This window comes from Schistocerca cancellata, chromosome 10 (genome assembly GCF_023864275.1).
Source record: "Schistocerca cancellata isolate TAMUIC-IGC-003103 chromosome 10, iqSchCanc2.1, whole genome shotgun sequence".
Taxonomy (NCBI): domain Eukaryota; kingdom Metazoa; phylum Arthropoda; class Insecta; order Orthoptera; family Acrididae; genus Schistocerca; species Schistocerca cancellata.
Window position 1 is genome coordinate 18954107 of NC_064635.1, and position 15957 is coordinate 18970063.

A 15957-nucleotide genomic window follows, 5' to 3' on the forward strand; every position below is an offset into this window, starting at 1 on the left:
GACCAATCCATCTGTCATGAAATTTGGTATTCAATACCGCTTCAACCGCACGCGACCTATACGCCGGACATCCATCATGTTGGAAGTACATCGCCATTCTGTCATGCAGTGAAACTTCTTGTAGTATCATCGGTAGAACAGTACGTAGGAAATCGGCATACATTGCACCATTTAGTTTGCCATCGATAAAATGGGGGCCAATTATCCTTGCTCCCATAATGCCGCACCATACATTAACCCACCAAGGTCCCTGATATTTCACTTGTCGGAGCCATCGTGAATTTTCCGATTGCCCAATAGTGCATATTATGCCTGTTTACGTTACCGCTGTTGGTGAATGATGCTTCGTCGCTAAACAGAACGCGTGCAAAAAATCTGTAATGGTCCCGTAATTTCTCTTGTTTCCAGTGGCAGAATTGTACACGACGTTCAAAGTCGTCGCCATGCAAATCCTGGTGCATAGAAATATGGTACGGGTGCAATCGATGTTGATGTTGCATTCTCAACATCGACGTTTTGATTCCCAATTGAACGCTTCCTGTTTCTTTAAATAACGTAAATATCCGGACACTTGGATGATGTCGTCCAGGGTACCGAGCAGCACACGCCCGTCAGGCATTTTGATTACAATAGCCATACATCAACACGGTATCGACCTTTTCCGCAGTTGGTAAACGGTCCATTTTAACAAGGGTAATGTATCACGAAGCAAATGCCTTCCGCACTGGCGGAATGTTACGTGATACCACGTACTTATACGTTTGTGACTATTACAGCGCCATCTATCACAAAGCGAAAAAAGAGGTCCAACTAAAACATTCATATTTCTTTACGTATTACACGAATATGTAATAATAAATGGGGGTTCCTGTTTTAAGAAATGCAGTTGATATCCGATGGACCTAAGGCAGCGCCATCTAGCGGACCAACCATAGCGCCATCTGGTTTCCCCCTTCAAAAAAATGGTTCAAATGGCTCTGAGCACTATGGGACTTAACTTCTCAGGTCATCAGTCCCCTAGAACTTAGAACTAGTTAAACCTAACTAACGTAAAGACATCACACACATCCACGCCCGAGGCAGGATTCGAACCTGCGACCGTAGAGGTCGCGCGGTTCCAGACTATAGCGCCTAGAACCGCTCAGCCACTCCGGCCGGCTTTCCCCCTTCAAGCAACAAGTTTCGTTCTTTGTAGTTTTATCGTTTGACGCTTATTTCGTGAGATATTTGGCACAGTCATTATCAATGGAGCACCCTGTATAACGTTAAACAAATGTTGATGTAATTTTTTATCTTTGCCAACAGGTTCTGCTATTTATCTACATAAAGCATGGAACTTTAACGAACGACAATAGCAGCGTACATTTTTCATCCGCAGAAGACGTACACGAATGTCTATGTTCTGTGTTATTCCCCCCATCTCCGGACAATCCAAGCCAAGGCACGCTCCCAACTCCGTCTCCTCAAGCTCCTTTCCGGCAGTACGTGGGATCTGGACCCCTCCACCATACTCCACACCTATAAATCCCTCATCCGCCCTATCCTCTGTTACGCCCATCCAGCCTGGATCTCCGCCCCCCCTACCTTCAGATCCTTGAACGCCATGCCCTCCGCCTCGCCCATCGCATCCGTCTACATCTACATCTACATCTACATCCATACTCCGCAAGCCACCTGACGGTGTGTGGCGGAGTGTACCCTGAGTACCTCTATCGGTTCTCCCTTCTATTCCAGTCTCGTATTGTTCGTGGAAAGAAGGATTGTCGGTATGCCTCTGTGTGGGCTCTAATCTCTCTGATTTTATACTCATGGTCTCTTCGCGAGATATACGTAGGAGGGAGCAATATACTGCTTGACTCTTCGGTGAAGGTATGTTCTCGAAACTTTGACAAAAGCCCGTACCGAGCTACTGAGCGTCTCTCCTGCAGAGTCTTCCACTGGAGTTTATCTATCATCTCCGTAACGCTTTCGCGATTACTAAATGATCCTGTAACGAAGCGCGCTGCTCTCCGTTGGATCTTCTCTATGTCTTGTATCAACCCTATCTGGTACAGATCCCACACTGCTGAGCAGTATTCAAGCAGTGGGCGAACAAGCGTACTGTAACCTACTTCCTTTGTTTTCGGATTGCATTTCCTTAGGATTCTTCCAATGAATCTCAGTCTGGCATCTGCTTTACCGACAATCAACTTTATATGATCATTCCATTTTAAATCACTCCTAATACGTACTCCCAGATAATTTATGGTATTAACTGCTTCCAGTTGCTGACCTGCTATTTTGTAGCTAAATGATAAAGGATCTATCTTTCTGTGTATTCGCAGCGCATTACACTTGTCTACATTGAGATTCAATTGCCATTCCCTGCACCATGCGTCAATTCGCTGCAGATCCTCCTGCATTTCAGTACAATTTTCCATTGTTACAACCTCTCGATACACCAAAGCATCATCTGCAAAAAGCCTCAGTGAACTTCCGATGTCATCCACCAGGTCATTTATGTATATTGTGAATAGCAACGGTCCTATGACACTCCCCTGCGGCACACCTGAAATCACTCTTACTTTGGAAGACTTCTCTCCATTGAGAATAACATGCTGCGTCCTGTTATCTAGGAACTCTTCAATCCAATCACACAATTGGTCTGATAGTCCATATGCTCTTACTTTGTTCATTAAACGACTGTGGGGAACTGTACCGAACGCCTTGCGGAAGTCAAGAAACACGGCATCTACCTGTGAACCAGTGTCTATGGCCCTCTGAGTCTCGTGGACGAATAGCGCGAGCTGGGTTTCACATGACCGTCTTTTTCGAAACCCATGCTGATTCCTACGGAGTAGATTTCTCGTCTCCAGAAAAGTCATTATACTCGAACACAATACGTGTTCCAAAATTCTACAACTGATCGACGTTAGAGATATAGGTCTATAGTTCTGCACATCTATTCGACGTCCCCCACGCGGATCCTGTACGACCTAATTCCGTTCCCCCACCTCCTACTTTTCCTCGAACAGATACGGATCCTCTACACCTCCCGCAAACTCGATCCTCCTCACCCACTTGTCTCACCCATCCCCTCCCACCCCTGTCCGCTGCCGCGCCTGTATTCCCACGTCCCACCTGCTCTCCATCTCTCCACCCTCCTTACCCTCTCCCAAGGTGGCTTCTGCCAGCTCCCCCTCCTACCACATTTGATCCTCCCTCCCTCTTCCTGCGTTTCTTCGTTTGGGCACCCTCCTTCCCTTCTCTCCTCCATCCCTGCCTCCTCCCTTTCTCCCCACTCCTCCCCCGGGCTTCCCCTACCCCCATCCCTCTACTCTCGTCCCATCTCCTCTGCCATTGGCATCTTAGCTCTCCCATCTCCCTCCCCCTCACCCTTCTCACCCTCTTGGCAGGTCCCCGGACTCGCACACGTTACGTGAACATTCGCGCACCGGAGATCATCGCAATCCGTTTCTCGTGTGTGCCGTCGTGTTTCGTGTTCAGTGTTCAGCGTCACACTCCATCGTTCACATGTGCCATCGACATCACCAGTGTTAGTGCGTCGTGTCAACAGTTTGTAGTGTGGATTATCGTCGAGTGTGAACGGCTCCGTGGTTTTGAATTTATGTGGCTACTGTTTTATTACCCGCCATTATGTAAATTATGTCTATTCCTTCTGTGTTATTACACAGGGTGGTCAGAAATAGTCTGAAAAGTTTGTGATGGTGTTGCAAGGTATATTGTCGTGAGAAATAATTCTTTAAAAAAAATTCGATACCTAGCGCCGTTTCCGAGATAATAGCACTCAATTTAAACAGTCAGACAGTTACGTGATGAAATTTCAAGCTCGCCGCCAGATATAATTATCGTCAGTTGGTGTCAGCGTCGATGGCAGCACACGAAACTGCTCAACCTTTGAGTCGGTTCGATGCTTACCACCATCACATGTCCCATTTTTATATCATGTTTTTGGTTTTCGGGAAAGCAAACCAAGAACACGATCGGCAACCCCGTTTCTTGATGCTGCATACTCAGTAACTTGACTGGATAACTTCAGTACTAATTAACTCAGAAACAGCGCAATGTGTCTAATTTTCTTTGTGACATTTATTTCTGAGTGTAACCTGCCCTGGAACACCCTTAGACGCTTTTCAGACTTTTCCTGACCACCCTGTGTACAGGGTGAGTCACTAACTACTGCCACCAAGAATAAATCCGAAATTGTGATAGTAGCTGAAAAGCTTGTGGGACATATGTTGCACAGGACAACGGGGGTCATAATATGACGTTGGTTTTTTGTTGCTCGGTGGGATCGCTTTAGAGATATGAAGCTCACCTTCGTTTTTTAAATGGGATGCTATAGTTTGGCACTTGTTTTTGACGGCGGCTATCGAGACGAATCCAATGATGTGTAACAGTAAGGTCTTTGAAGGTCAACGAAGATCAAAAATGTGGTTGTTGTTGTTGTGGTCTTCAGTCCTGAGACTGGTTTGATGCAGCTCTCCATGCTACTCTATCCTGTGCAAGCTTCTTCATCTCCCAGTACCTACTGCAGCCTACATCCTTCTGAATCTGCTTAGTGTATTCATCTCTTGGTCTCCCTCTAAGATTTTTACCCTCCACACTGTCCTCCAGTACTAAATTGGTGATCCCTTGATGCCTCAGAACATGTCCTACCAACCGGTCCCTTCTTCTTGTCAAGTTGTGCCACAAACTCCTCTTCTCCCCAATCCTATTCAATACCTCCTCATTAGTTATGTGATCTACCCATCTAATCTTCAGCATTCTTCTGTAGCACCACATTTCGAAAGCTTCTATTCTCTGCATGTCTAAACTATTTATCGTCCATGTTTCACTTCCATACAAGGCTACACTCCATACAAATACTTTCAGAAACGACTTCCTGACGCTTAAATCAATACTCGATGTTAACAAATTTCTCTTCTTCAGAAACGCTTTCCTTGCCATTGCCAGTCTACATTTTATATCCTCTATGCTTCGACCATCATCCATTATTTTGCTCCCCAAGTAGCAAAACTCCTTTACTACTTTAAGAGTCTCATTTCCTAATCTAATTCCCTCAGCATCACCCGATTTAATTCGACTACATTCCATGATCCTCGTTTTGCTTTTGTTGATGTTCATCTTATATCCTCCTTTCAAGACACTGTCCATTCCGTTCAACTGCTCTTCCAAGTCCTTTGCTGTCTCTGACAGAATTACAATGTCATCGGCGAACCTCAAAGTTTTTATTTCTTCTCCATGGATTTTAATACCTACTCCGAACTTTTCTTTTGTTTCCTTTAGTGCTTGCTCAGTATACAGATTGAATAACATCGGGGATAGGCCACAACCCTGTCTCACTCCCTTTCCAACCACTGCTTCCCTTTCATGTCCCTCGACTGTTATAACTGCCATCTGATTTCTGTACAAATTGTAAATAGCCTTTCGCTCCCTGTATTTTACACCTGCCGCCCTTAGAATTTGAAAGAGAGTATTCTAGTCAACATTGTCAAAAGCTTTCTCTAAGTCTACAAATGCTAGAAACGTAGGTTTGCCTTTCCTTAATCTTTCTTCTAAGATAAGTCGTAGGGTCAGTATTGCCTCACGTGTATGTGGTATGAGCGACCATTTACAGAAGATGTTCGAAGTGATGACAATTGGTATCAGCGCAGTGCTGCAATCTTCTTACCATGTATTGAGTGATATTCCTTATCACTTCGGCACTTATCGAAGCACATGCTCTGACAATTCTCTCTCGTATATCACGCAAATAGTAAATATTCGCCGAACACGGCGTATCCATCTAACGTGCCATCGATATGTAAACACCATTCGACGGTTTCACAATACATCACTAATGGGAACGACATGACTAGTATCGTCGAATGAAGCGAATCTGAAAGATGTATTCCTTCGAAGAAAAAGTCGATATGCTTCTCATTTACAGAGAATGCCAACTAAATTCAGTGAGATCTAGAGAGCTATTCGCTGAAAGATATCCCCAACGTACTCACCCTACACGTGTGTATGATAAATTGAGAACAACTGGATCAAAAATGGATCCGAGCACTATGGGACTTAACATCTGAGGACGTCAGTCCCCTAGAACGTACAACTACTTAAACCTAACTAACCTAAGGACATCACACACATCCATGCCCGAGTCAGGATTCGAACCTGCGACCATAGCGGTGGCGCGGTTCCAGACTGTAGCGCCTAGAACCGCTCGGCCACGTGCAACTGGTTCTTCAACGCATCAGGAACATATCCGGCAAAGGGTAGTTACTAACGAGGGAGCGGAAATTGGTACTCTTGCAACTGTGGTTTCGAGATCCTTGTGTTAGTTCGCGTCAAATCGCAAGGGAATGTGGCATGAGCCAGAGTAGTGTTGTTCATGTTCTGCATCGCCATAAATATCAACCTTACCATATCAGTCTCCACCAAGAATTAACTGCTACAGATTGTATGCGTCACATTGAATTCTGCCGATGGACTCAACTTCAGATTCAGAGGGATGACACATTTATTAAACTGCTTTTATTTACTCGCGAGGCTACATTCACGAACCTTAGAAATGATAATTTGCATAACATGCCTTATTGGGAAACTGAAAATCCATGTTGGCTGCGACAAGCTGCACACCAAAAACCATGGTCGGTGAATGCATGGCGTGGGATTCTGGACGACAGACTTATTTCAACGAAGGTAATCTTAATGGTAGGAAGTACACAACATTCCTGCTAGAAGTGTTACGTCAGTTATTGGAAGAAATACCTTTAAGAACAGAAAGTTGTATCAACACGATGGGTGTCCGGCACATTTTCGCTGATGGCTAGAAATGATTTGCAGAGAGAATTCCGAAACATTTGGATTGCACGCGGAGGAGATGTGTCGTGGCCGACTCGTTCGCCATACTTGACGCCTCTGGATTTCTTCTTGTGGGGAATCGTAAAAGACATTGTTTATAAATACGTTCCAACTACAGATGAAGATATGCGAGAGAGAATTGTCAGAGCATGTGCTTCGGTAAGTCCCGATGTGATAAGGAATACCACTCAATCCATGAAAAGAAGATTGCAGCACTGCAGTGATACCAATGGTCATCACTTCGAACACCTTCTGTAAATGGAGGATCATGCCCCCTTTGTGACCTTCGTTGACTTTCAAGAACCTTACTGTTACACATCACTGGATTCGTCTCGATAGCCGCTGTCAGAAAATAAGTACCGGACTATGGCATCCCATTAAAAAAAAAAAACAAAAAAAAAAGAACACAGTGGATCTTCATACCTCCATAGCAGCCGCACCTAGCAACAAAAACCTAATGTCACAGTATGGCCCCAGTTGTCCCATGCACCATTTGTCCCACAAAGTTTCCAGCTCGTATCGTACTTTCGGAGTTATTCTTGGTGGCAACAGTTAGTGACTCACTGTATAGTCTGAACTGATTTTAAATGTATACAGAGTGGTCCAGAAAAATGTAGACACTCGTCGATAGGCAGTATTAACAAAACAAAATGACATTCCGTTACAATTCTTGCACGAGTGGAGGGTTATTTTACGTGTTTAAAATGACCAACATTAGCAGCCAAGCAACGTCGGTTCCTCTCTACTGTTGACCTAACTACGACTGCCAGTGTAGCCAGAGGTTTGCCCAAGATATCATTGTTTAGATGAATTATAAAAACATATGTAGTACGCGAAAGCTACAGTAGTCCCTTTAGTAAAAGTAGTAACACCGTTCATTATAATAGTTTGCTCTGCTCATCTGTTGCGTATCATGTGACCCATTTGAAGACAAAATACAATATCAAAAATTGAAGACCAAACGGAATCCCGTAATGACCAGTTGCTGTAACCGTCTCCTTCAATATCGTCCATTACTAACGTTTGTTTGCTCTATCCTGAATTAAATAATCTCAGCAGTTTGTGTAACAGTTAAGCAAAAATTGATTCAAGAGTCATAATGAGTATGATAAAATAGTTTAGATAGTTTGATAAAATAGTTTGGATAAGTAGTTTACACATGAAGAGAATAGAAGCATTCGAAATATGGCGCTAAGGAAGAATGCTGAAGATCAGATGGGTAGATCACGTAATTAATGAGGTACTGAACGGAATTGTGGCACAACTTGACTGGAAGGGATCGGTTGGTAGGACACGTTCTGAGTCATCAGGGGATCTCCAATTTAGTACTGCAGGGAAGCGCGGAGGGTGAAATTCATACAGGGAGACCAAGAGATGAATACACTAAGCAGATTGAAAGGGATATAGGTTGCATTAGTTATTCAGAGATGAAGAAGCTTGCACAGGATTGAGTAGCTTGGAGAGGTGCATCAAACCAGTCTCTGAGCACTATGAGACTTAACTTCTGAGGTAATCACCCTAGAACATAGAACTACTTAAACCTAACTAACCTAAGGACATCACACACAACCATGCCCGAGGCAGGATTCGAACCTGCGACCGTAGCGGTCGCGCGGTTCCAGACTGTAGCGCCTAGAACCGCTCGGTCACCCCGGTCGGCACAACAACACAACATTGAGTCTAACATAGGTTTCAATGTACACTGGTTTATACCTTATTATATACTTCCCAGGCGACTTCTTGTCTTCTTCCACCTTGTAATTCGCTGTCTGCTCGCTGACGTATTGCATATCCTGTACCCAACCCCTTAATTTCGTGTGTAGCATGTCCCTCATATGCTCCACGTGGTTGATCCAGGTACTGAGTAGCTCATCATTCGGGTGCGTATCCTGAGAAACACAGAGAATAATTCAAATTACTGGCATAATATTCGCAAGCAGCAGCCAGTCTTAACTTACACTTATAGGTAGCGCTATTACGTAACATTGAAATTGTGGCCAGCATATGGACTAACACTCAGTTTTCTACAGCCATTGCAACATGAATCCAAAATAAGTGTCTAGTGATGTCTTATTAAATACAGACAATTTTCAACCTATAACAACAGATAAGAGAGTTCCAATTATTTCTAGGTAGCAACAGTATGTGAAGATAACACGATCTAGATTTTTTTCCTTATTGCTGTGCTTTCTTTTTCCTTGTTTTCCACTTTACTTTCTTTATAAATCGAAAAAGTTATTTCAGGATGAGTACTGTAAATTTATTTTTTCCTACAGCTATGTTCCTGTTTGCATCATGTCATGACCATCACAAATCGCTGAGCTGATTCCTGAGGGTCGTGACCCGATTACCCATATGTCTCCACCCTGGCCAGTAACCAGCTTCTCTCAGAGCCTTCTGGGGAGGCAGACCAGAGATGTCCTTGATTTGATCTCTGCACCTGGTCGTTGCTCCTCCCTCCAGTCTTGTGCCCTAGACCTTTCATGATTATTTTCTCGAGACTTTCTCCATCTCTTCTCACAATTTGGCCATAGAACTGGAGAATTTTTTGGTTGACACGAGAAAAAGGCGCCTGGAGATACTGAGCTGGTCTATGATGTACTCATCTGTTCTTCTTTCGGTCTGTTTTATGCGCAGCATCGTGCGCCAACACCAAAGCTCAAACGCTTCGATGCGCTCTTAGTCTCTCGCTTTAAGAGTGCGTGTCTCGCAACTAGGAGTGTTGATATTTTCAAAAATATCGGAAAGCCGATATATTGATATTAGAAACATATCGTTACAGGCCACCGACTTATCGAAAAATGTGTCGATATATCGACGGAAAACGTGGATACGTACGGGCCTATAAATATATCGGGTGCATATTGTAAAAATACTGCCGGTTTTAGATGTATATACAGGATGATTCAAAAAGAATACCACAACTTTAGGAATTTAAAACTCTGCAACGACAAAAGGCAGAGCTAAGCACTATCTGTCGGCGAATTAAGGGAGCTATAAAGTTTCATTTAGTTGTACATTTGTTCGCTTGAGGCGCTGTTGACTAGGCGTCAGCGTCAGTTGATGCTAAGATGGCGACCGCTCAACAGAAAGCTTTTTGTGTTATTGAGTACGGCAGAAGTGAATCGACGACAGTTCTTCAGCGTGCATTTCGAACGAAGTATGGTGTTAAACCTTGGTATTAAACGTTGGTATAAACAGTTTACAGAGAATGGGTGTTTGTGCAAAGGGAAAAGTTCTGGACGGCCGAGAACGAGTGATGAAAATGTAGCACGCATCCAGCAAGCATTTGTTCACAGCCCAGGAAAATCGACTCGCAGAGCTAGCAGAGAGCTGCAAATTCCACAATCAACTGTATGGAGAGTCCTACGAAAAAGGTTAGTTATGAAACCTGAACGTCAACTACCCGAGGCGATGGATCGACCGCCAGGCAGCCCGTGACAGAGCACATCACTGGCCTCCAAGAAGCCCTGATCTTACCCCCTGCGATTTTTTCTTATGGGGGTATGTTAAGGATATGGTGTTTCGGCCACCTCTCCCAGCCACCATTGATGATTTGAAACGAGAAATAACAGCAGCTATCCAAACTGTTACGCCTGATATGCTACAGAGAGTGTGGAACGAGTTGGAGTATCGGGTTGATATTGCTCGAGTGTCTGGAGGTGGCCATATTGAACATCTCTGAACTTGTTTTTGAGTGAAAAAAAACTTTTTAAATACTCTTTGTAATGATGTATAACAGAAGGTTATATTATGTTTCTTTCATTAAATACACATTTTTAAAGTTGTGGTATTCTTTTTGAATCACCCAGTATTTAAGTATTGATTTGTAATTTGATACTCTGTACATCAACAAGCTAGCTACCAGCTTATCACCCTTATAGCGAGAATTAAAAAGAAAACGATGCATGTTCATGCTTGGTGATAACCACTTTGCTAACTGTATGTAAGAGGCACAATAAAAGGTGACCGATGGCTCCTTCGTTGGGTTTCGTCGCATATCGGATTTGCCCAGAACACCCCTTGTCGACTTCCCTGATTTTTCCCATTTCTGAAAACGCCAGCGCCCTAGCAGCTGCAGTGTCAAATTTGCGTGAAGAAGTCAGACGTTGCAGTTTCTGCTGGCAGCGCCGAGCGCCCATTACGTCAGCATACCCCTCCCTCCCCCCCCCCCCCACACACACACACGTCTCCGCATAATCGCGTCATTTACATTGTGGTCATCTATTTCAGACTGTTTTTAATAATGCCGATGTGAAGAAATAGCACACAGCTGGCGTGCTATCTCTCAACATCGGAAATCTTGTTGTTCAATTGTCCCAACCATCACCTAGTGCATTCGGACTTCCTCTTTGTGCCACCTATACTTCGGTGAAGGGAGTCAAAGAGAAATACTGCACGTGATGGGAGCTCTAAAAGTAGTAAGACTCCTTCACACAGTGAAAGTAAAATTATGTTTTACTACAATTTGGAAACAACAGCTTCATACACTACTGGCCATTAAAATTGCTACACCACGAAGATGACGTGCTACGCACCAGAAATTTAACTGACAGGAAGAATATCGTGTGATATGCAAATTATTAGCTTTTCAGACCATTCGCACAAGTTTGGCAGCGGTGGCGACACCTACAACGTGCTGACATGACGAAAGTTTCCAACCGATTTCTCATACACAAACAGCAGATGACCGGCGTTGCCCGGTGAAACGTTGCTGTGATGCCTCGTGTAAGGAGGAGAAATGCGTACCATCACGATTCCGACTTTGATAAAGGTCGGATTGTAGACTATCGCGATTGCGGTTTATCGTATCGCGACATTGCTGCTCGCGTTGGTCGAGATCCAATATGGAATTGGTAGGGGTCAGGAGGGTAATGCGGAACGCCGTGCTGCATCCCAACGACCTAGTATCACTAACAGTCGAGATGACAGGCATCTTATCCGCATGGCTGTAACGGATCGTGCAGCCACGTCTCGACCCCTCAGTCAACAGATGGGGACGTTTGCAAGACAACAACCATCTGCACGAACAGTTCGACGACGTTTTCAGCAGCATGGACTATCAGCTTGGAGACCATGGCTGCGGTTACCCTTGACGCTATATCACAGACAGGAGCGCCTGCGATGGTGTACTCAGCAACGAACCTGGGTGCACGAATGGTAAAACACCATTTTTTCGGATGAATCCAGGTTCTGTTTACAGCATCACGATGGTCGCATCCGTGTTTGGCGACATTGTGGTAAACGCACATTGGAAGCGTGTATTCGTCATCACTGGCGTATCACCCGGCGTGATGGTATGGAGTTCCATTGGTTACACGTCTCGGTGACCTCTTGTTCGTATTGACGGCACTTTGAACAGTGGGCGTTACATTTCAGATAATGTTATGACCCGTGGCTCTACCCTTCATTCGATCCCTGCGAAACCCTACATTTCAGCAGGATAATGCACGACCACAAGTTGCAGGTCCTGTACGAGTCTTTCTGGATACAGACAATGTTCGACTGCTGCCCTGGCCAGCACATTCTCCAGATCTGCCACCATCTGAAAACGTCTGGTCAATGGCGGCCGAGCAACTGGCTCGTCATAATACGCCAGTCAGTACTCTTGATGAACTGTGGTATCGTGTTGAAGCTGCAAGGGCAGCTGTACCTGTACACGCCATCCAAGCTCTGTTTGACTCAATGCGCAGGCGTATCAAGTCCGTTATTATGGCCAGAGGTGGTTGTTCTGGGTACTGATTTCTCAGGATCTATGCACTCAAACTGCGTGAAAATGTAATCACATGACGTTTTTAGTATCGTATATTTGTCCAATGAATAACCGTTTATCATCTGCATTTCTTCTTGGTGTAGCCATTTTAATGGCCAGTAGTGTATAGATAAAAATATCACCACTCCATATTGTCATAGCGATATCGATACAGCCGGGAAAGATATGTCGCCGATATATATCGAAACATTTTGGGAGGTATATCGATATTTGGGCTTATCAATATTCTAACAGCAACCCAACGCGCAACCGTAAAACTGAAGGGAAAACGCAAGTGTTCCAACAAGTCGCAAGTTTGAGGTATTCGTTATTGTTCTGTTCTGCGAAATCACGGTGATTTCCTTCGTAGTCACTCGTTCTAGCGTGATCCGTCTTCTTATCTCATCTTCACACCTTGCCGTGTCACAGACGTTTGACCAAAGATAGATAAAAGACTTTCAGTTCCTTTAACCGACCTGTGAGCTGGACCTATACTCCTCGGTCACTTACTACGTGTTTCGACTTGTTGAGATTGAGGTCCAACCCATATGGTAGACAAATGTCCTTTACTGTTGTTAACAGCTCAGCAACTTCATTTTCGCTGCTGTGTACAGGTATGGTGTCCACAGAAAATCGGAGCTTGTTAAAAATTCTACCAGCAATTGAGATGGCTTTAGTCCAGCCATCACCACCATTCCTTATAAAATTTTCTGTATAAATATTGTACAGTTGGGGGCATAGAATTCAACCCTCTCTGACTCTTTTTGATACGCTGAAGAAATCAGATGTACCAGCACTTGTCTTCGAAGCTGCGAGGTGATTATTGTGTGAACTTCTGATCAGTTCTGTCAAGTGCGGTGAGACACCAAACTCTGAAGTACCTGTCACAACTTTTCCCAGACAACTCAGTCAAAGGCTTTCCTATAGTCACGGAAGCAGACAAGACAAGAACACAAAGGTCTCGCAATTCCTTGTCGTACGTCGAGTTCCTTTTCCTTGAATATAACCTGTTTGTTCTGCGGATAAGCGAGGCTGGATACATGGTTTCAAACATTAGGTCGAGATGTAGTCGTCGTGAATGTAATTCCTATTTTCATTTTTTCTGGTGCTGTGTACTCGCACGTTTGTTAACACGTTATTTAAAATTTTTCCCTTGAACAGAATAATGTGAGGTTGCAATTTTGTGTTACAATGTAAATCGATGTATTCGTCAAGTTTTGAAAGTGTAATTTTAAGCGAGATATGTTGAGCTGTAGAAACATACCGATAGATCGACAGAGAAAAAACATCAACGAAGAGTCTGGACTGAGAACGAGAGTTTGTTTGCCGTGCCACGGGAATGAGGGTGTACTGCGTGCCGTGGTCGGTGTGAAACAATTGTTTCCCTCAGTATTACGTGCACCGCGGAAGAGCGACTAATTAACATATGGTTCGCGTTGCTTCTTACATGGGAAACTCCCCATCGCATCCCCCTCAAACTTAGTGGTAAGGGGGCCCAGTGTACAGACTGTCAAAAGCTGAACACAGATCAAGCACGAAAACAGGAAGAAGGTGTACTGCACAGTGAAATAAAAAGCAAAATAGAAACTGTGAACGGTCGTAGTGAGGTAGCGGGCGAGTTGTGGCGCCCGCGAGTTCCAAAGAGAAACCTTAATGGCAGACATTTCACAGATCGTACAGAAATTAATAGTAGCCAGATGAAATATGATTTCTCAAAAAGAAACATGTAGATTACCATTACTTGCGCTAAGATTCTGATGTTGTAATCAGTTTTTCAATATCTTTGTTAGTTTAAAGTTTAGTATCTGACGCTCAGTTATACAAGTAACACCCAGCAACGAATTTCCAAAGTATAAAAGCTTCATCCGATTTTCTCGATCGCCATGTCTTTAGAAAGCTATTAGTGTAAACCTAAATTGGTACGAATTACAGGCATGTAACGTAAATAGTACATGCACCATTTCAGTGCAGTAATGTGTTTATTGTAAATAAGTATTACAGTAGTTGTATTACATGTTTATTACCTTATAAATAAATAAAAAACTTTTTTTATTTTAAATTCAGTGCATTAGTATTCGTAAAATGACTCTTAGTGTTCATTAAAAAATTATGATCATTCCACTTGGGACCTGTGGAATGGTACATTAGCTTATTTGTTTTAGTTGTAAATATTTGTCATGTATTGTTGTTTTCCTGACATGTTCCACATCCTGGAGGACCTCCTCACTACGGATCAATTGGAATGAAAGTAAATCTAATCTAAACTCTAATCTGAGTTATTGGAGGCCAAAGTGGCTGATTACTATCGATGGCGTCAGACCATAAGTACTCCACAGTTACACGAAAAAACGGTTGCAGCGCGCTTGTAAATATATTTATTCATCTATGTCTTTGTTAATATCCGACATATGCTATTCATAAAGAAACTGGTGAATTATTTACTGTGTTTTAGAAAGAACAGAGACATTAGGCTTCGGGCCTACCTTTTGCTTCTTTTTTTTATATATGTGTGTGTGGTCTTCAGTCCAGAGCCTGGTTTGATGCAGCTCTCCATGCTACTCTATCCTGTCCAAGTTTCTTCATCTTCCAGTTCCTACTGCACCCTACATCCTTCTGAATCTGTTTAGTGTATTCATCTCTTGGTCTCCCCCCACGATTTTTACTCTCCTCACACTGCCCTCCAATACTAAGTTGGTGATCCCTTGATGCCTCAGAATGTGCCCTACCAACCGAGCCTTTCCAATTCTATTCTATACCTCGTCGTCAGTTATGGGATCTACCCATCTAATCTTCAGCATTCTTCTGTAGCACCACATTTCGAAAGCTTCTCTTCTCTTCTTGTCCGAACTGTTTATCGTCCACGTTTCACTTCCATACAAGGCTACACTCCATACAAATACTTTCAGAAACGACTTCCTGACACTTAAATCTATACTCGATGTTAACAAATTTCTCTTCTTCAGAAACGCTTTCCTTGCCATTGCTATCTACATTTTATATCCTCTCTACTTCGACCATCATCAGTTATTTTGCTCCACAAATAGCAAAACTCATTTACTACATTAAGCGTCTCATTTTCTAATCTAATTCCCGTAGCACCACCCGATTTAATTCGACTACATTCCATTACCCTCGTTTTCTTTTTGTTGATGTTCATCTTATATCCTCCTTTCAAGACACTATCCATTCCGTTCAGCTGCTCCTCCAGGTCCTTTGCTGTGTCTGACACAATTACAATGTCATCGGCGAACCTCAAAGTTTTTATTTCTTTTCCATGGATTTTAATTCCTACTCTGAATTTTTGTTTTGTTTCCTTTTCTGCTTGCTCAATAAACAGATTGAATAACATCGGG

General features: G+C 43.4%; 1 protein-coding gene across 1 annotated transcript in view; it reads right to left on the bottom strand.

Annotated features, from left to right (window-relative positions):
- Positions 1-15957, bottom strand: part of LOC126106800 (uncharacterized) — a 119578-nt gene that overhangs the window by 22182 nt on the left and 81439 nt on the right. Inside the window, exon 5 of the mRNA XM_049913191.1 lies at positions 8566-8741. Within this exon, the coding sequence (XP_049769148.1) occupies positions 8566-8741 (176 nt within the window). The remainder of the gene's footprint in view (positions 1-8565; positions 8742-15957) is intronic.